This window comes from Podarcis bocagei (assembly GCF_964188305.1).
Source record: "Podarcis bocagei genome assembly, chromosome: 11".
NCBI lineage: Eukaryota > Metazoa > Chordata > Lepidosauria > Squamata > Lacertidae > Podarcis > Podarcis bocagei.
In genome coordinates, this window is record NC_138136.1 from 33623407 (window position 1) to 33646564 (window position 23158).

General features: G+C 38.2%; 1 protein-coding gene across 4 annotated transcripts in view; it reads right to left on the reverse strand.

The window, feature by feature from the left end:
* ATG10 (autophagy related 10) overlaps positions 1 to 23158 on the reverse strand; it is a 94642-nt gene that overhangs the window by 23314 nt on the left and 48170 nt on the right. For all 4 annotated transcript variants that reach the window (XM_081213475.1, XM_081213473.1, XM_081213472.1 and 1 more), the window contains exons 4-5: positions 5354 to 5480; positions 298 to 395 (exon numbers count right to left, since the gene is read on the reverse strand). In XM_081213475.1, the coding sequence (XP_081069601.1) occupies positions 298 to 395; positions 5354 to 5480 (225 nt within the window). The remainder of the gene's footprint in view (positions 1 to 297; positions 396 to 5353; positions 5481 to 23158) is intronic.

The following is a 23158-nucleotide window of genomic DNA, read 5'->3' on the forward strand; positions in this document are numbered from 1 at the left end:
GAGGTGAATTATCTATTTCAGAACTTCACCTCCATCTGGTCTGCAGAAAGATTTTCAGTAGTAACAAAAAAAGAGGAATCATCTATAGCTAGTTGTGCTTAAAACCCATGTAAAAAAGACGGTATAGTTATTTCATATTTTATTGCTATTAATATCTCTCACATTTAGCAAATGGGCTTTTTAGGGTTGATCCCTTTTTCTGGACTAATAAAGGTGTAGTTTGGGATACTGATATCTGTTATTCAACTAAATTAATTCCATGCTGTAATGAAGTAATAGGTGGAAGAAGCCTCCAACCTGTTGTGTAATGGTATCCCAGGGGCCCTGCCAGAGCTGCTCCCTGTAGCATTCATGTACACCTTTCCATATTTCATCCAGAGTTAAAGGTCTTCCATCTGGAAAAAAATAAAAATTGTAATATATGTATCTCCACATACACAAACGAAATGCAGATAATTCAAAAGCAAAAACAGAAAACACAAAGAAAATTCTATTTCCTTTATAAGATGCCACAACAACATCTGCGATGTTTGTGTATGTGGCTGGGTGTGTGTGTGTGATGGAACATGGCCCAACCCTGCTGAGTGTTTTGTAGCTGTCATGTCCACGTAGCAGAATAACTGCCCTCTTCAGAGTCCTCACCATGCAATATTGATTGGTGCTTACTCTTGTATCCTGGATAGCTGCTGAGGTTTTATAACAGAATGAAGTTGCTGTATTGAAAAGAAACATATGATCTTTGCCCAAGTATTTGTTTTTGACAAATGAGAGACTATTTTGATGCTTTTTCAATAAGTATCATTATCTTGGCATTTATCAGGTGTCAGGAGGCCATTATCCTGTGATAAATAGTTTTATTCCACTGACATTTTCATGTCCGTGAAATAAACAAGATTTATTCGTCCAATTAACATTTGAATGTCATGTTTAGATACAATCCGAAATCCTGTTGCCATCAGATTCAGTTTATTCTTATTTTTGTTGAGCACACTCAAAATGGAAGACAAACTTCTCTGTTGACATCTTACCAGTGGTAACTTCAATGTAGGAAAATAAAATGGTGAGCAAGCAAAGTCAACTATATCTATGTAGGGAAATCGGATTTTATTGCATTATGTGATAAAATGATACACAAGCCACAACTACTAATGAGGCGGTTGGAGCATGCCCTAAGTTACCACACATAGAGGAAATGCAATTGAAAAGGTTCCTGGTGATCTCCTTTGTGTGGTTTTTAGTACTGGAGAACACACAAAGAGCAAGCAGATTCCTGCTGTGGAATTCCCCTCCTCCATATGTCTGCTGCTTCTGGATGTTGTGTAAGGATTTTTTGCTTAGATAAGTATGACAATCTCTTATTACTATATTAATTTGTCAACACATAATTTAAATTTCATATTTGAATTGCTATTCTTTCAAATGTTCACTTATAGATATAACCACACGTAAATACATAAAATAATCTATGCTGTAATATACATACCTGACCATGTCTTAAATTCAATTTGTTGGTCCTCAGAAACCACAAATTGCACTTTATGTTGTTTCCTCTAATCCCATAATAATATCTAGATCAGAAGGTCTTACTCTACTAGGCTGACACCCACACCTGGATTGCTGTGTTGGACTTAAAATGGGTCACACCAGCAACACTACCATGATACAAATAAATGGTAAAAAGAAAAAAAATCATTTTATCTATAAATATAAAAGGGAAAATTTCAGGCTTCTGAATTCTCACTAAGAATTAAGCTTCATTTAGGTTTTTAGTTTATAAAGAATAGTGTGAATTTGGGGTGAATTTGGGCAAAAGCCTCTTTCAGAGATCAAAGCTTTATCACTTAGCATTTCACAGAGATGTGATTGCACTTACTGAAGTTGTTATAAAATAATATTCTCATTGATTATTACCCTTCCTCAGAGGGTAATACAGAGGGTAATACAGAGGCAAATGTTCCAGCAACAATAGTTTTGAAGATTATGAATCCTCACGTGCTATGTTTTCTATGTTGGAACTTGAGACATGATGTTTACATACACTTCTATTTTGGTGCATATACATGAGCTGAAGAGTCACAAAAATGGACAGGTGCAGGGAAGTCTACACAGAAAGCTCATCTTATGCCAAATGAACTTAGGATGAAATGCTATGCATGTCGCCCTGCTAAACATGCTTCCTTGTTAAAACTAGGATTGCCTCTTGATACACTACCAGTATCACATTTCTAATTTATCTGTTGTCAGCAGCTAAGCCGATACACTTCACCAGAAATTGCTCATAGGACACTGCTGCCAGAAAATCACAACCATACAGATGATGCAACATGAATCATGCAACCAGAAGCAGCATTATGTATGCAAGTGGTAAAAATACAACCAAGAGAAAAATAATGTATTGTTTTCTCTCTAGCATAGACACATTCCAAAACGTTTAAAATTTCAAATATTATGTTTTCTGTTGGTTTTATTTATTGTTTAACATTAATGATTGAAGTATATGTATAAGAAATGCTCAAAAATGTGTGTGTGTTTGTGTGTGAGTTTTAATATACACTATACACTAACAACACAATCCTAAACCTGGCTTTTGCAATGTCACACACCACAATTTTATACTAATGACTCAAGTCTGACACACCAACATACACAGGATTGGGGTGCAAGTAAATAATATTTCCTGATGCAGGTGGAACAGAAAGAGAAATCTGGGTGTCATCTGCATATTGGTGACAGCTCATTCCCAATTTCCCGATGACAGCTCCCAGAAGCTTCAAACAGGGGGCAACATGGAACTCTGTGGGACAGCAGAGGACTTCAGTGGCACTGAACAAGAGTCCTTCATAACTACTTTCTGGGAATGACCTCAAAGGTGCTAGTGGAACTATCATAACTTGGTACCTCTAACCACCACTTCTCAGAAGGATACTGTGGTCAACAGTACTGAAGTCACCAACAGGTTAAAGAGAACAAGCAGGGTCACACTCCTCCTCCTAGCAAATATAATCAACCGGGGCAACCAACACAATTTCAGTATCATGACTGGGTCAGAGTTTGAACTGAAATGGGTCTAGTTAATCAGTTTCCTCCAAGCATGTCTGAAACGGGACAACCATCTCCCTCTTAACTAAATTGCCCCCAAATGGGATACTTGCCACTCAGTGATATTTTTGGATCCAGGGAGGTCCCTTTAAGTAGTGCAATAATCAAAACTGATTTACAGATAGAACAGTCAGTGTTTTGGATGCCTCTGTAGGACTTGCTCTAATCATGGTGTCCAGTTCTGTCCGAATCTATCCCTAAAGTGCCTTGCAAAATTGTAACAAATAATGGTTGACCCTGATCTCAGTCAGACAGTGTCTTCAAGGAAACAATCTGCACAACTCACTCTGCTGATATGTGATGTGACGTGTGTGTGCGGCACGTGTGTGTATTTGTGCCCCACCTAATGGTGCTCAAGGCGGAATTTTTGCCCATGGTAAGGCAGCTCCAACACCACTGCTGCTACATATAAAGGACACCTAAGATCGGTTGGAAAGATCTGTTAAATTGGGATATGCTACACTATTTAGGTCAGAAGGGGGCTGCTAAAAAGATATAAGGAGGCCCTAGTTTATTGTAGAAATCCTCCAAAAGTCATTATTTTCTATTGTGAAAAACTCCCAAGAAGAGTGCTAAAATGTATAATTATACTTGCAGGAACAATTAAAACTCTGTACTGCAAGGGGAGCTGTTGGCACACAATACAAAGATTGTGCATTAGATCATCCATCAGCTTCTGTAATATCCACTTCCAGCTATAAGGAGTCATGTTTCAACACCTCCGATTCCCTGATGCTGACAAGCTAAACAACTTGTTTTGTCTCTGGGAGCTCTTCTCTGGTGATTAACTGCTTATAGTGAATACTAATTATGTGAAAATACAGTACTGTAAAAAAAAAAAAAAGGTGGGGGGAGAACTGCCCTACTTCCTTTACCTGCAGCATCACCATTCCCAAACTCCCCACTTGCTTCTAAAAGGTATATGCTATTGTTCCATCTAATACAAATATGATGACATTATATCACACTACAAATAAATTAATGTGCCTACTGTGTATTTTGAAAACACTAAGTGACTTGGGCAGCAAGATTTTCTTTATTCTGCCATTTGCAGACAAGTTAAACAACAGTGTATTGCTACTTCGTTAAATGTTTGCAATAACCACAAGCACGTATATAATTGCAGTGTGGTATGTGTGAATTAGGGAACTATTACTAGGAATGGAGCCTGATATATGTCCCCAATTCCCTACATCCTAACTTGAAAATATACCCTGAATTGTCATTTGCGTGAAAATGAACCTCAGATTAAAATCCCTTTTACCAGAGGAGTCAGAGAATTTGTTCTTCCATTTTACATCCAAAGAGCTGGTTAAAATGCTAACATGGCAAAATTAAAAGCCATTAAACAATATAAGGCAGCGAGTGATTAAATCTACCAAACACATTCAAAGCAGCTTAAGCTACTTTTTAATTAAAAAGAAAAAGATATCACTAGCAACATTCAGATGTGTTCATCTAGATAAAACTAACAGATCATTCCAAACACAAAAGCTACTGATACTGCTATACAGGAGACTAAGTTTAGAAAATGACCTCAGGATTCCAACTCCCTGGCCTCAGGTACAGACTCCTTGGGCAGAGCAGAGTAGCATATAGACACTGCTACAAGTATGATCACTCTATGCCTGCTAATTAAGTAAGCATTACTAACAGTGGCCTTGGAGGAGGCAGTGTTCCACCTTCCTGACAAAGTAAGGGAAGCAGCAGTGGAACATTGGTTGCAACAAAGATTGAAAAGAAAATACCAAAAGCAATGTATGCCAATGAAAATACATAAAGCTAACTTTTGGCACAAAGAGCTTTAAAATTATTATTGTAATTGTTGAAACATGATAAAGTAAGGGGTGTTCTCTATTTAATCATTCTCAGCCAGAATACATTATTAATTTAAAATGAAAATTCTGGATAAGTACATATTCAAGGGCATCTTTTCAGAAGTTGGCCCCATTTCTGAGTCTGACACAGTAGATTTTTCTTTTCTTTTTTTAAAAGAAATTGCCAGCAGGTTTAGTTAACCATAGGCTTGCTGCCAGGACTCTTAAGATCAAACTTATTCAGGCTGAGATGATATCATCTGCCCCAGGATACTGATATTTACAGAATCTGAAATATATACAACAGCAACCACCATACGCTAATATTTTTTCATCCTTTTATTTTCCTGGTAATCCAATACAATTTCTATGTCTCATAAATACTCCATGTGCACGTTTTTCTTTTTAATACTTGTTTCATGAAGAGGACATCTTACCTAAAAAACATGCCCTGAAATAAAGTACAGGAGCTTGATAGCTGCAGGAGTACAAAACATGATATTCATAGCGAATGACTTCAGATGCTGCAGAGTTTCCAGCCACTTGAGAGTCATCTAGACATTCCTGAAACAAACATTAACAGTGGACACAACCAGAGAGAATGGGAATGAAATACAAATGAATAAATACCTTAAATAATCATAAATGCTATCACCATGCTGTCACCTGCCTTATCATAAGATTATAATTTTAGCAATCACTTCACATTCTTCAGGCTGCCTTCCTTTTTAAAACTTTCACATGTATCTTTATCTCTTTACTTGTTGACTTATTAATTAAAATACAATATTTTTTAATGAGAGAAAGGTTTCTTAATGGTATCATAGGCAAGTTCCTAGAGAAAACTTCTAAAACTTACTCCGCCCTTCAGAACTCAACTATGGAAAGGGCATGTATGAACTGAGCAGGTCACTTCCAAATTAATAATCTGCAATTGTTAAACACATTCAGGCATCCAGAGTGATTCATGTGCATTATCTAATTGCACCTCTTACAACAAAATTGTAGGAGAAATTCATTATTATTATCTCCCAGAATGCAGACAGGACGACTGAAGCTAAGACAGAACGGCTTGCCCAAGACTGTCTAGTGAGCTCATACCAGAGCTGAAATTTAAATATGGGACTTCCTGATTCAAAGTTCAGTTTCTTAGCCATGATGCTACACCAATTCCCTATTATGTCTGTTTCACCTATAATGTTCTTTCTAACCCAAGAAAAGATAATTGATGTACTTTACTGTAAGCACTTGCAGATGGCAGGGAGGGTGCCAGCACTAACCTCCCCAGTTGCCTATGCTGCTGCTGCTGCTGCATACTGGGATGGAGAGGAAGAGGTGGTGGTAAGGTCAGTGCAGTGCAAATGCACCAGCTGAGGGAACTGTTATATAAATCTAGCCTGGGTCAATTCACACAGGCAAACCCACACAGAAATCAACAGATGTTGAAGCAATTGTATGATTTTTATGACACTTCCAGCTTGCACCATGTTTTGCTGCTAAACCTGGTTTAAGCAACTTTGCGGTGGCATGGTGAATTAGGCTGGGTAGATGGACAAGTTATTATCAAACAGCTTTACCACTGTCTATATTCTGCATGGTTACATTCCACCCATTTTGTCAACATACCAATTTAGTTCTGTGAAATATTACCGTTACTGCTGACGATCTTCCAGTCAATTTGAATTGTAAACTAACCTCAGATAATTTCCTATATAATTCAATTTATGTGGAACAAATGCCAATGTCAAGATTGAAAGAGACAGTAGGCTTGATGCTTTTTTTATTTTAAAAAAATTATTATTAAAGAACATATACTTCAATGTCATACAAAAATAAAGAAAAGCAACACAACTGAAAGAAAATGAAATTTAACATCCCCCATCCCAAAAATAAATAAACGTGGGTTGTTTAATTCACAATCTGGGGGGGGGTATTAGTGTGTTGGGGTAATAACTTTTTTAAAAAATGCTTTATTTATAAGTAACACAATATTGTGCTCAAGGTATGATATTTTCACTTAAAGCCAAAAAGATACTAAAAATTCCAAATATCAGCATATTTCACAGAAAACGTTTGAGCACTGCTATCATCGTTCATATACAAAATAAACAGCTTGGTGCAATTTTTGAAGAGAAGAAAAATCCACACAATCCCTCCAATTCTGTTCTTGCTACTATATTGCACAACCGATTTCTTATTTATTTTTTGGTAGTTTATAAACCTTTGCAACCATGTTATTGAAAACAGAGCTCTTAAACTGACTAAAAGGAGACCATTACTGAAGTAGGAGTAAATAATGATATGGTGAAAATATCTAAGCTACAAGGGAGGTGGAGCCTAATGCAGAGGTGTTTATTAAACCCTCCCAAAAGATCACAATTAACAAATTAATTTACTGGCAAGTACTGGTGTTCAAAGGCTTTGGAAATGAGGCCATTAACTTCTCTTTTTTCTTTTTAAAAAACATACTTCATGGAGTGAACTAAAAGGAAATACTGGAACATATTTGTCAAGATAACACAACTGATGCATTCACAGTATAAAGGCAGCACGCCTGCCAGAAAAACGTGCATATGTGCGCACAAGCTGAGTAATGGCATGCTTCCAAACTCATGCCTTATACAGCCATAGAATTTGTAGGTGCACTTGGTGACAACCAGCTGTGAGTTCAAAATTCACTTTACTGATTTTTCTGGGTGAAGTACTGAATGGCTGAATGGCTGAAAAAACAGCTTCCCTAAGAACACAGTTGGCGGTATCATATGCCTCTCAGGTTGTTAATGAACTTTAATTCTTCCTCCTACATTAGAAAAATGCCAGAACGGATCATGTTAAAGATGGTAGACTTGTGTTAAACTTGACTAAACACTTAACATTATGTTCCAACTTGGTAGTAGCCAACAGCCTGATCTTATTCAGAAAATAAAACCAGTATATGATTTAAAATAGTCAAGATAATTATTGGAAAAACAGAACAGCAGTATTTTCTAGAATGATTCTGAAGCAATTTTTAAAAAGATGAAAACCTGTTCAATAGACAACTATAACACAACATGCCTTTTTATAGAGAAAACATACCTGGTTTTTACTAGATATTCAGAGCTCTCATTTTTGCCTGCCTTGTTTCTAGAAATATGATGGCTTGCTATATCTGTGATCTATAAACATACAAGGACTTCTGAATCCTTCTTAAGGCCAGCTCTAATCCCTTTTTATTTGGTAAACAGTAGTAACAGGATGCATGACATAAAGGCTTGAGTACTCATGTGTAATATTTTTCTCTGTACTTCCAGTAGGGTGGATGAAAAGAATTTACCAAGGGGAAGTCAACTTTGGTCTCTGTAAATGTTGATAGCATCATTTTCTGAAGCTGAGCCATGTTCTAACTGAAGTTCATTTTAAGTCACCTTAATACACCCTTTACAGTATTTGATGCTCCCTGTGAATGAAAAGACCACAAAATCTGAGAGATTATTCTGTTTAGTATTATGTGCAAAGGAAAATAAATTGTGCTTTTAAAACAAATTATCCTAGCTTTAGCTATAATGATTAGCAATCACATTAAGTAGCAAAGAAACAAGGAATTTTTTTCCTCATCACTAAGAAATGTATAATACACCATAGGATACATTTCTTTGGACATGATTCTGCCTCATGTCCTAAAAGCAAAGTATAAAGAGGCCCTATTTGGTAATTAAAATAGCCCTTCCTTTTCCTTCCATGCTGGCACACCACAGCTGTGCCAGGTGCACATAAAAGTAACCAACTGGTTATGGTAAACCAAGTCCCTCCTGCACCATGCCTTCAGGTATATTATACCAACTAGTTTCTGCTTTTTAGTCTCTCCTGCTGTGCAAACTACTTGGAGCAGGAGTGATAGTCCACAATTACAAAACATTCCTATGAGGAACCCCTCTGTCCTCTTCACCAATGCTGACACAGCAGAATATTTTAATTTTGAAAGACAATGCAATCTGTTTTTATTGTTAATAGTGCATCATTGAATCCAACTCATGGTGTTTAATTCAGCTAAGTCAGCCTTAGGGCAGATCCAATGAAATCAATAGGCTTGACTAACTTAAGTCCACTGAGATGACAAAGTTGGATTCAATAAGGAAGTTGAGCATTCCAAACAGCATGGGAGGCCTTCCTCAGCAGAAGAAGCTCTCCACTTCAGTCTTTTGCCCTTCATGATTTGAGGGGGGCTACAGGAAGGGCAGATCTTAGGAGATTTATTCCTGTTCTCACTTTTTAAGGTACTGATTTTACACACAAGCAGAATGCCCAAATAGGGCCATAGACAGACATGCACCACAAGCAGACTAGCAATTTTATCCTCAGCATTCAGTTTATTCTGAAATGATTCCAAGTGATATTTAGTCTTAGGATTTACTGCTGCGGATTAAAAAAAAGAAGTCATTTTATTATATACAGTGGTACCTTGGGTTACATACGCTTCAGGTTACAGACTCCGCTAACCCAGAAATAGTGCTTCAGGTTAAGAACTTTGCTTCAGGATGAGAACAGAAATCGTGCTCCAGCGGCACGGCAGCAGCAGGAGGCCCCATTAACTAAAGTGGTGCTTCAGGTTAAGAATGGTTTCAGGTTAAGTACAAACCTCCGGAACGAATTAAGTACTTAACCTGAGGTACCACTGTATGTGAATTGGTTTATTATGCTGTTATAGTTTTTGTACTGCTCCTATAATTCTTTTAGATGCACTAGTGTGTTTTAGAATATGGGTAACATCCACCACCATGTGTATCAACTTCCACTTGCATAATGGAACCTCTCCTTCCCCATCTTCTCGAGCAGTTTATGGAGACTTGTGATGAGTTACCGTGGAGGAAAGGAAAGGGAAACTCTATTGTGCAAGTGAAGTGTGTTAGGCAACTGAGTAATCATAACTGGAGGTCACCTTAATTTTTGATAATTTTATGGTTTGTTTTTAAATGGTATTTAATATTGTGTGCTGCCTTTGAAAGGGTACCCCTGAAAGGCAGTCTAAAATATTGAAACTGAAATAGTATAAATAAATGGATGTGTCATAACAAACAATTAACTACTCTAATAAATGCAACTGAAACAATGCAGTACAAAAAAATAGTTCTATTACTGCTCAATTCATTTTGCATTATGCTGGTTGCATTAATGTAACTTGCACTGTTTTTGACTGGTTTTATGAAGGCAGAAGTAAAGTCTGTTATCAAAAGATTTGCTTGCAGAATGGTGAGTAGAAAGTTATTATATTCAACTGTTTCAAAACAGGATTTAACTTAATTTAATTCAACAGGAACTAATATTTTCTAGAAAAACAGCACACAATCACTTGATTTCCCCCACTTATTTTCTTCTCCATGATAATTTCACTTGCATGGCTGCCACACTGCATAGGAAAACTGAATCTGGGACTCACTGTTTCCTAAACAAATTGGGAAGTTGTCATCAGGAAGCATCTGTTATTTTATTACACTCACGTAAATGCATTTTTGTGCTATCATAATGGAGTACTGAGCAGATGCTTTAAAGCACTATACCTAGTGCAATAAATGCTTAATAATAAAAAGACAAGTAGTTGCCATCTAATTAATGATACAAGTTGCTTTACAAATGCATTCTCACAAGCAAAATTTGTCAATCATCGGGTGGGTTGTTGTTTTTTTAAAAAAAGTATTATGCCTGCTTCCAAAATGTTATCAGTTCTGTTCCCTTTAACACTATATTAGAATTGTTGGGGGGGGGGGTTGAGAGAGAAAAGTTAATACAACATATACATTTCTCTTTTTGCAAACAAAGGATTTTTGTCTTCTCAAAAAGCTCTTCCAACCAGACCCTTCACACAAAGTTCAACTGTTAGCAGAAGTCGTTAACTTGACTTTGGCATTGACTGGTCCAGGTCAAGGCAGAACACAAAGTGAGCAAAGGCTATTCTTGAGGAAGAGGTATGGTGACAGATGTTGTGGTCAAACAAGGAAGGCAACTGTTACAAAAAAGAGGCTGCAACTTTTCTTCCCCATCCTCAAATGTCACACAAAGCTTGGTCCAGATCCTTTCTGAAGCAAGATTCTCCAGCATTGCAGATCCAGCTTGCAGGCATTTTAACAGTATGAAAAAGTGATAGTGGAATAGGGTGATATGGCATGGATGTATTTGCAAAACTGCAGTTCTTCCTACACCTCTTCAACAAACTCCCTTGCTCTACTGCTGCTAACTGTAACTCCCTTCAAAATTCATATTGCAGAGTCAAGTCTTGATCCCATCAACAGAAAGTCAGGAGAGGCACAAAGTTTCTAGTATGATTATCTGAAAAGCTATTGGATCTGAAAGATGTAAAAAAAAGTAAATGGAAACCATTTAGTGCTAATGAGACTCCAGTACTTTGACCACCTTATGAGAAGAGAAGACTCCCTGGAAAAGACTCTGACAGCAAGGAAAAGGGGACGACAGAGGACGAGATGGCTGGATAGTGTTCTCGAAGCTACCAGCATGAGTTTCACCAAACTGCAGGAGGCAGTGGAAGACAGGAGTGCCTGACGTGCTTTGGTCCATGGGGTCACGAAGAGTCGGACACGACTAAACGACTAAACAACAACAACAAGGGAACACTAAAGTAGCACTAATCTGTTATGTTTTAGGAAGATAAGTATTGGATCCCTAAACTCCAAATTCCTGAATGTGGAGTATGGTGCAATCCCCATGCAATAAATAATTGTCTAGAAGAATTGTCTAGAAGAAGAAGATGCATCCAGTAAATAGGCTGTATGCTTTTATTTTAGGTTTCCTACTCTGGAGAGCACAAATCAGTAATTTTGTGTTACCAACAATGACTTCCCACAAGGCTTTGCATATTTTAAACTTCTGTGTGAAATATTGCCCTTTTTACGCCCCAAATTATACAATTACAAAGGTGCGCTTCACCTTGGGCAAATGGAGTACCAGATCAAACGAACATGGAAGACTACATCAGTACAAAGTTAAACAACTAAAGAACTGAAATTAGTTTAATGTAAGGGTGCTGCTGGGGCTTGTCTGCTTGGTTTGATTTTATCTCTACCATAAGTTTCCACCTCCCAGGTGTTCTTTATTAATCCTGAATTCACCCTTGTTGCTTGAAGTCCCCACGAGTCTAATATATTCAAGCTTACTTTGGCTTTTTGGCATAACTTACTGAGTTGTGTCTAATCCTCCCCTATGGAATCCAGCAGTTAAACATATATGGTCAATTACATACAGTATAATTTTCTAGGATCAGACCACCTCACAATACCACCTACCCCCCAACACTTACGGCTGTCAAAACACATGGAGAATGGCATTGGGAGAACAGCAATTCTTGGCATGTGAACAGAGTTTCCTTCAGACTGAATAACCACTAGACCACATAGGCCAGGAAGGCAATGACGATTACAGTTCAGTTTCAGCTCCAAAACATGAAATCATGAGACTGGAAGGAACTCAAAGCCCCAAATCATACTTTAAGGCAGGATCTTCTACCAGATATTAATCCACATCCAGACCACAGACCACATTACAGTATGCCACAAACACAGAGCGAGAATGAAAAACCCTGCAGGCAAGGAATAGTTTGGTAAAACAAATCCAAATGGCTCAAGCAAATAAGGCAAACATGCTATAAAGAAAGACAACGCCTTACCCCAAATTGATATGAGAGAAAATTCTCTCTCAACACCAAATAATGCTTAAAATTATTTGAGAAGTGGAAACAGAGCTCCATAATAAGGAAAAAAACCTTCCTGTAACAAAAAAGAAATATGGAACATTGAAAGCCTGACATTTCCAAAATCCTCAAGCTTCCTGTAAAAGCTTCTATTTTTCTTTTGCCAAAGAAATAAGACTGCATCTTAAATTTCTATGTACTCCTATGGCAATAAGTGGAAAGAAGCAAGGGAGCTTTATACTAATTACAAACATGAGCATCTGCATGAATTCACCATAATCGTTCTTCTACAATTTAACAGCTTTATGGGAAATCCTAACCAAATTCTGGATAATATTATGGTAAGCATTAATCACACCCCCTCCACATTAAAAAATAAAAGAAAATGTTTCACTGACAACTTATAGATGATCCAGTGAGAGGAATGCTTTGCCTTAAATAAGTTCTAAACATAAATGTTTTGCAGAAACAATTGGCTGCGGTTAATTTTTGTGGCAAATGTAGTTTCAACAAAATATTTCTTTCAGAATAGCTTGCAACTTTACCTAGCATAAAGTCAGGGTGGGGACACAGAGGGAACTATGTTCTCTCCAGCAAGTTCCAGGGCAGGTCTGGCATATTCTTTGAGGCTCAGTTGGTTGTTACGCAGAAGACAAAAGCTTTAGTGTTTTAAGGGAGCTATACAGAATCTTCATTGTAGGAAAATGAATTTCACTTAATATTACATTTGTACTACAAATCTATGGTGCAACAGCATTTGAAATACTGTATACCATTCTGTTCGCCTTACCTTGAAAAGGATACTGTAGAGTTGGAAAAGGTTCAGAAAAGGACAACCGATATGATCAAGGGGGTGGAGTGTTTCCCATATGAAGAAAGGCTGCAATGTTCGGGATTTTTTAGCTTACAGAAAAGGCAAGTAAGAGGTGACCTTCCTCTCTCCTAACACTAGAACTCATGGACATCCAATGAAGCTGAATGTTGGCAGATTCAGGACAGATTTTTAAAAAGTACTTCTTCATGCAGCTCACAGTTAAATTATGGAACTTGTTTCCGCAGGAGACAGTGATGGCCACCAACTTGGATGGCTTTAGAAGAGAATTGGACAAATTCATGGAAGATAAGGGCTCCTAGTCATAATGGCTATGATCTTCCTACATGGTCGGAGGCAGTAACACTTCTGAATACCAGTTGCTGGAAGCCATAGGAGGGGCAAGTGCTCTTAAGCTTGGGTCCTGCTTCCTGGAACCTGGTTGGCCAGTGTGAGATCAGGATGCTGTGCAAGATGGGCCATTGGACTGACCCAGTAGACTCTTCTTATGTTCTTACTGTCTCTGGTCCTACTGCAATAACGTCTTCAGGATAAGCCTGTTTGCCCGCATTCACACAAAAAGTGTATGGCTATACCATGGTTTAGTGCAATGTGCACAAGCTGCAGTAAGGCTCACATGTTTTCTCCTCCTAAGAGGTGCCTGAGGAGAGTTCAGATGCTTTTGGTTCAGGTTTCAGTTAACCAGTTTGCAGTGTTGTCCTGGGTTTGTGGTTAACTATACACATGGCTTTGACCAAACTGCGGGAGGCAGAGGAAGACAGGAGTGCCTGGCATGCTCTGGTCCATGGGGTCATGAAGAGTCGGACATGACTAAACAACAACATACCCGTGGCTAGTTTCAACAAATGAATGTCAGAAATCATGCCTTACATGACTTTTGAACTACATACTTTCTGATTCACAGCATGTAATCTTAGCCACACCATATTATATGCAGCCTCATGGGAGCATGCCAATGATTGTGAAATAATGGGAAACCATGATCTGCTTCCTAAAGGGATGATTCAGTTCTAAATCTGGGACTTCGTGGTGCAGCCTTATAATAAATAACTTGGTTCAGATGAAAGGTTCTTGGTCCAATAAACCACAATTTACTAGACCAAGAATGAGCCTTGCACATATGCACTCCCTCCTCATTTGTGTAACAAAAAAACTCCCAATGCATATTAAACAACCACTTCCTGTTACATCTTAACCATGACACAGTAATTTAATATCTGGCTATAAACCAACATATCAAACCACAATTCATATTAATGGGAAACTGTGGTTTAAAAGGACAGTGTGGTTTAATAATGGGAGTTTTCTATTATGGCATAGAAGAGAAGCAGACAAGGGAATGTGTGGGCACAATATTTGTTCTTGTTTGGCATGAACTGGAGCTTAGTCCCTCTGCAATCATCATAGGGATAAACTACAAGGATGGCTATTGACACATTGAGCCTCTGAATGTTCTCTTCAGGTCTGCAAGATGTTCTCCAAAATGCTACCAGAAGCTACCTTCAAGTCATTCTTACACTATTAAGTCAGTCCTCTATCCAACCATTGCTCTATGATGATTAATGTGATTAAAACTGTAAATAAGACAAAAGTAAATCTCTCAAAATTGGGGGCACGGGTCAGGGAAGAAGCAGTCCTTGGTCAAAGATTATTCATTTTGCCAAATGAGGGGAGAAATATGAGGGACTGTTGGTATAAAAAAGATCTGAAACTGTAATCTGCATAGAACCATTTGATTAGAGCAAGAGGAAACTGTGTGAAGTCAGTTGTGTACTCTGATAAATCTGTTCCCAGACAGTAGTACTCCCTTGCTAGAAAAGTTAAGACTGTCTGGCTCCTTGTCCTTCCATGAGCAAGTGAAGACTTTCTTATTCCAACAGGCTTTTGGGAACTTTTTGTAAGGAAAGGGCTGATGCTGTGATGTTTTTATTTAGTTATCTGTATGTTTTAATAGATCATAAAACATACAGATATATGATCTATTAAAACATACAGATCATAGCACCAGCCCTTCTATTAAAAAATAATTTTCTATTAATGTTTATTTGTTTTTAATTTTTTGGGATAGCTCACTAGGTAGAACATGATACTATTAATATCAGGATTGTGGGTTTGAGACCCACACTGGGCACAAGACCCCTGCACTGCAGGGGGTTGGACTAGATGACCTGCATGGTCCCTTCTAACTCTATAATTATATGATTCTATGATTCCCTTTTTAGCTGCTACTATTTTCTCTGTAAGCTGCCTTTAGTTTCTGTAAGGATGGGATATAAATAAGCAAAACAATAATAAGAATAAATCAACAATAACTTTTCTAGAGGAATATGGAAGCACATAATAGCTACTAAGAGAACTGAAAGTGGTCTGAGAGACACTTTCTTTCCCTTGGTGTATACTCTATTTTTTCTACTGCCAACTCTGGTAAAAACAACAACAAACCAGTTTTGAAACAACACAGTCTTACAAAACCTGTTTATCAGAGGCAAAAGGATGATGAGCAGTGATCACAAGCAACTGTTTCTTTTTCTAATTGCCTTTATCTCTCTGAACAATATTTTGTGTTGCCTTTGGCCTTCACTGCAATATTTCTATACGCAACAGGTTGCAATACAGTGCAAAAGTTTAGATCATGAGACACACTGCCATGAACCCTGAGAAGCTGTCAACAGGGTTTGCCTGTGCTCCATGATTCAATACCTAAAAATTAATGCAAAAAATGATCCCAGGAAAAGGAATACCCCTATGTTGTCAGAGCAAAGCTTGGCATGCTGATGTCACAGCTCACATTGATCCTGCAATCATCTTACCAGCAGTGCAGTTTCTATCTTATACAACACAGAGTCTGTTGGGATTGGAAGTGTTGTATGAGGGCATCCAACTGCCAAATTAAGCCACACTAAAAAGCAAATTCTATGAACAGCCAAAATGCATCTTTTATGCATGGAGAAAAACTGAATGCTAACAAGGAAAAGGCTTCAATGAGTCACCAAACCAACAGGCACTCTCAAGGCACTTCTTCCCCTCTCCTAGACTCAACAATATTGTCTTACATTTCAACCTCACTTTTAGGGAGCTTTCTGAAATGATGCCAGAAACTACTAAATGTTTGAGAATAACTCAAATATTAAGCTGATAGCTGAATATGGATTTAATTTTTGTTGAACATATCTCTGCAATGTAAGGGGTGTCAATACACTCTAGGCTGCCATAGTCACCCTTAACACGTAACATTTAAAAAGATCTTTGCCAAATAATGCATGTTAGAACATGAGCAGAACATGTTGGTTGCTTTCTATGTTTTTGCCTTATTTTCAGCTAGGCCAGAGCAATCAGTAATGTCAGCTGAGAAAGCATAAGACACAGCAGTCATTATGCACAACAAATTCACCCACAAATGCGTGGTTAGGTTATTGACAATGCTGTAACTTTCTAGTTTGGAGCTTGGAATCAGCCCTTTCTAACCCCAAGCTATCAGAGCCATCAGAACCAACTCTTCAGTGGCACCAGTGGAGGTGCAAAACCACCACCACATCCTGAATTTTCTCCCCATTGCTTCATACAAGAATTGAAGAATCAGAATTGTAGAGTTGGAAGGGACCCCAAGGGTCTTCAAGTCCAACCCCCTGCAGTGCAGGAATCATAGCTAAAGAATCCCTGACACTGATGGACACTCAACCTCTCTTCTAGAACCTCCAATGAAGGAGAGTCTACTACTTTCCAAGGCAGCCCATTCCACTGTTCAACAGCTCTTACTATCAAGAGAGTTCTTCCTAATTTTTAGTCAGAATCTCCTTTCTTGTAATTTGAATTCACTGGTTCAGGTCCTGCCCTCTGGAGCACATACCATACTGGACACAATCCATCTACAAATCACTCATGCTAAATTAGAATGTGATAGGTAGATCTTCTAGGTGGCTACGTCAAAGACTAAAATTTCCACTTACATTTATATTTTTAATATGAAAATATTAAATAGAAATTACTGGTTAATTATTTAAGTGTTGGTTATCCAGTAATGTCCAGAGGGTAGAGTAGATTGGGGAAAGAACACTGGCCCAATCTCAATTTGGGCATAAAATCTGAGGATGATCTTGGGAAAGTAGCATTATCTCAACAACAACTTAAATCTAAAAGTAGATGATTAACCCTAATGATACTTCAAAATCTAAAGCCTCCTGCATCAGCAAGTAAGAACTTAGGACAGGGTGAATCTATATAAACCTAGCATGACTTCATTAAACAAATTGATGTACCATTACTACAAAAATAATGAAGCAAGCATTTCAAGGATACATGCAGCACTTGGAAAGTCATTCACAGCACTCTGCTACCACATAAACACTGCCCTGGCTGGGCTGTGATGTGATCCAGTACTAGTTGAGTGTAAATTTAATTGCAACTCAGCTTTTTAAAAAGCGACTGCAATTTGCCAATGTGAATTAGAAGCTGCAGCTTATATTTTTACTCTGAACTGACAGGTGTTTTGATTAATGTACTCTGGGAGTCTGTTTGCTTGTTTACTGTTTTTAGGGTTGGGAATGTCCTCTTCCCACTTCAGCTGAAACAAGATTAATAAGGGACCCAAAAATCATTTCTCTCATGAAGGCAGCTTCCATAAGTTGGTTCACATCTCTGGATTTCCCAAAGTCCCAACCAAACCTCAAAAGTTACTTCTCAAATCTGGGAGAATCTAGACACTTGACCCCTAAAACTTACCTGAATCCTTTGGACCGAGCCAAATAACCAAAATTCCCCTTTCTTTTGTCCAAAGAAGAACTACACTTATATTCAATACAAATCTCACCCTATTATTTTGAAATAGCTCCCACCCAGCCCTAAAGTTATACTATTGAAGGTGCCATATGATGATCCACCACAACTTCATTCCTCTAAGTCTAGCACTTCCTTAACTCCAAGGAAAAAGCCAAACAGTCAAATGAATTCTAAAACTTACCCCTCTGTCTTTTATGCAGTGCCAGAGTTCTTCAAAACCCTTTTTGAACCTCAAAAGTTCTGCCAGTCCTTTTGTGATTGCCACATTTTCATCTAAACCCCCAAAGTCTGATCTGCAAAAAGGTCATTCATTTTAATTTGGGTGCCAGACACTCATCTCAAAAATGCATCTCAATCCCAAAAATCAGTTTCTCCATTGGACAACCCAAGGCACCCATCAAGTTCACCAAATTATCACTCTGTTTCTGGTAAAACAAGCTGCCCAACGGTGTACCTAAACTCCTATCTTTCATTTAGGGAAGGCCAGATTATGATCTGAGCCCACAATACCACCACACCTCTCAGACCCTATTAAATACTCATTTGAATCTAAAGTCAAGCATCATTTGGGAATGATCAAATGTCAATCTGAACCCCATTTTAACCTCCCCTCTAAGTAACCCCCCCCCTTTGTTTGGGCAAGGTCAGGTGTCCATCGAAATCTCAATTGTCAACCTTCTACCTTGAGTGGGAATAGATACCCAGTGGAACCACAGTCCTTCGCTCAAGTGCCTATAGAACCCCATTGGGGAAAGTTGAATGCCCAATCTGAATCCCACCCCAAATCTGTTCCTTCATACAATGATTCACTAAAGGAAAGTTGGAGGTCATAATATGGCTATATTGAACTTTATATTGGGGGAAAAGAAAGTTATCAGCAGTAAATTTGCATTCATCACTAAGCCTTTAGGGTGAAAAATAAATTAGATTAAATTCAAAGTTTGTAATTAAAACCATTATTTTTCACAAATTTCTTGGTTACATACTACAGGTCAGCATCATACTCCCAACAAAGCCAACACAAAAAGCCCTCACAATGGAATGGTTGATGCAATTTATATTATTCACACAGTGTTCTACGTGAATAATTATTCTTACAGTTAAAAAGCTCTACTGTTAAACTGTTACAACACCTCAGGACATGCATTTTTAATACTGAAATTAAAATAAATCTGTTGAGTGTATATATATCTCACCCACACCCACACAAAATTGAACACCCTGAAACATTAAATACAAATATACCTTATGATAACCAAATATGCCTAAAATTTTCTATTCTGTGGCATTAGATTTTTTCTCACTGTTGCTACAAGGTCATGTTCAAAATTTAAATGCAGCATCTGAAGTGTTCCTGGGCACAATGAATCAGCTAAAATCTTTGTCTTGGGGACATTTTTGCTTCCTGACAGAAAGTCTGAAAGACAATTAATGAAGAATAAAATAATCCAATAGTAGTATCTCAATGGTAGGTGGCAAAATGTAAAACTGATAGAGTGAAAACAAGAGTAGCTGCTTTATATGAACTATGGACAAGGAATACACAACTAACATAAAAATATGATAACAGAGTTGACATGGCATTTACTGATATGTTAATGTGTGCTTTTTTCCACTATGGGAAAAATTAATTCATCTCAGTTTAAGGCATTCAGTCCTCTTCAGTGTCTTCTATTATTACAAATGTTTCATGACAAGGAGCAATACAGACTATCACACATTGAGCTTCACTTTTAAATTGTGAAGGAGAGGTTTAAGAAATATGTTTGTAGCCATTGATTTAAAAAGTGAACTGTCTGGGTCAAACAACTATATGAGCAAGTGTGGTCTAATATATGGAGAATCAACCTGTATGAAGGATTGTGTGTGGCCTTGGAAAGCCATCTGCAGTCTAAATTTTCCATTTCAGCCAGGTCCAAATGGTTGCTCAACACTGTATAACAAAATATCACTTCCAGTAGTGAGACCAGACCTTTTGAATAAATGAGTTCAAATTTGAAAAATATTAATTCTATACTTACTAAACACACTGCATTTGCATCACTAGTTTTATAAAATGTGTATCTTCTACAGTTCCAATTTCATTTTTACAGTTTTCCCAATTGACAAAAGCAATTATCTAACAGTGCCCTGTCCAAACTATTATTTCCTGGGATACTGCCAGCCCTGGATAAGAATATAATCTTTTTGAAACTATTTTACTGTGGGTGATTTTAACAAACAGGAGAAAGTCAAATAACTAATTGTTCTTTATATGAATTCCTATCACATATATGAAGCTCTTGGGCTGGCTGAAATAATTGTTCATTGTAAGCAGGAGCAATAACATTTATTCTATATATAAATATAACTAGATTTATGTTAAATGGTTGCATAAATGCAACCGTTTTGGATCCCATTTATGCTCAATGGCTCCTCAAGTCTGCAAATATGTTGCTGAAAAACCATTTAGGGAATGGGAAACATTATAATAAAGATTGTCAATAATATGTAAGCATGAACAATCTAAGTAAGCCAGGGAGAAAGCTTAGCTCCTAGTTTCAGTAGGTTTAGAAGCTTGAAATCCTGCTCTGTGCAGAACCAAAATGAATGACTACACAGAGAGCATAAAAAGGAATGAAAGTACATAAGCAAAATGAATCCTGAAATATTTATAAATGGAACACTGATATAAAGTGTTCAACTATATGATTAAATTCAATTAGACTTGGACACACCCAGCCCTCTTTATCTGATCTATTCATTCTGATCCAAGTATGTAAGACTCAGCTATAAATTTCGCTGAGTGAGCTTGGTCAGTTATTGCCTAACCTTCCTAACATGGTTGTTGCATGGATAAAATCGGGAGGGGGGGACCATGTTTGTCACCCTAGAACAATACATGGGGGAGGGGATCATTCCTCCTGAACTGTGTCCAGAAAGTGTTGTTAGGGGATGAGTGTTCAGACCCCTGGGCTCTCACTTGTGGGGTGCTTCAGAGCTCTGTCCTCTTCTCCATGCTTTTTAACATCTATATGAAGATGCTGGGAGAAAACATCAGGGAGTTGGGGCTCGACATTCACCAGTATGCAGATGATACCCAGCTCTACCTCTCCTTCAGATCTGAACCAGTGAAGGCAGTGAAGGTCCTGTTTGAGTGTCTGGAGGCAATTAGAGAATGGATGGCGACTAACAGATTGAGGCTGAATCATGACAAGACAAAAGTACTGTTTTGGGGGGGCAGGGAGCAGGCAGGGTGGGGGACTCACCAGTCCTGAACATGGTAACTGTGCCCCAGAAGGACCAGGTGTGCAGCCTGGGAGCCATTTTGGACTCAGCTGTCCATGGAGATGCAGGTCAATTCTGTGTCCAGGGCAGCTGTCTACCAGCTCCATCTGATATGCAGGCTGAGACCCTGCCTGCCTGTAGACTATCTCACCATGCTCTAGTTATCTCCTGCTTGGACTACTGCAATGTGCTCTATCTTTGAAGGTGACCCAGAAACTACAACTAATCCAGAATGTGGCAGCTAGACTGGTGACTGGGAGTGGCCGCTGGGACCACATAACACCCATTACAGTCGTTAAGAGTCGTCAAGAGGCTCTCTCAGCTATCTGCCTATCTCCCATTCCCACCACCCTTCTGAGTAACACCCCTCCCCACCTTCTCACTATATAGAAGGATCTGGCAACTTCTGTTTCAGTGTATCTGAAGAAGTGTGCATGCACACGAAAGCTCATACCAAGAACTAACTTAGTTGGTCTTTAAGGTGCTACTGGAAGGAATTATTTTATTTTGACTATGGCAGACCAACACGGCTACCTATCTACTGACTTTTAGAAGACATCTGAAGGCTGCCCTGTATCAGGAGGTTTTTAATGTTTGATGTTTTGATGTTCTGATATGTGCTGCGAGCCACCCAGAGTGGCTGGTGAAACCCAGCCAGATGGGCAGGGTATAAATAATAAAATTGTTGTTGTAATTCAAGCTGGCAAGCTGATAGTCCAATTGTCAGGACTTCAATGTGCCCATCATCAGACATCCCAGTTATATCAGATGATTGAAATGTGGGTTGCCCTGCCCAAATTTGACCAGCAATGGGGAGGAGAGAGAAACATCTGGCCAGCCAAGAAGGTCCAGTTCCCCATCTCCACCCTATTCTATTCCTTTTGTCTTTCATTTTTTTGTTTTAAGAAAAGATGCTATTCTGCAAAGTCTAGGAATCTCCCAAATATGTGGATAATGCTCCTTCTTGTTTCTCAATGACGCCTTTTCAGCTCTAGTTCTATTAGCACTACTCACTACCTGAGTTCACTATTAAAGGAGCATGGAGATTCCATTTAGTTCTCATAGCTGACAGGAGGAGCACCATATGCGTTCCAATTGAACACGAAGTTTTTGTGTGTACATAAGTCTAATCTGAAGCGGCAGTTGAACATGTAGCTTTGGTGGGGGGGCGGAATCACAGATAGAAGGAGTCTTCACATGATGCATAGGACTTACAGCACCTCCATTTTTGGAAGTCATCAGCTGTCCTGCCTGAAGAATATAAAGTGTCCTCCCTCTCTGTTCTGAAGAGCAAATAGTAAGTGCATCAAATTGCTATATTTTAACTGTCATAAGTAAAATCACCTACGGAAATATTCACAAGCAGATTTGTGACACTTGGCTAAATGTTCAAAGATAGACAGTACTAAAAATGTCATTTGGAGAGCAATTAATTTAAATCTTCCGCACCCAAGGCTGTGTACTAGAGTGCTTGTTCGTAGAATGCTGCTTAACTAAGGCTGCAACTAAGGAAGCAAACCACACTGAACACAGTAGCACTTGCAAAAAAACATGAATCCTAAGTACTACACTTTGTAGCTTTTAACAAATTATAATATTTTCTGCATACTAGTTCTCTCTCTAAGTTCTAAACAGACATTTGTTGTAATGCAAAAGACAAACATCTAAAACAGTTTTCAGTTTTTTGGC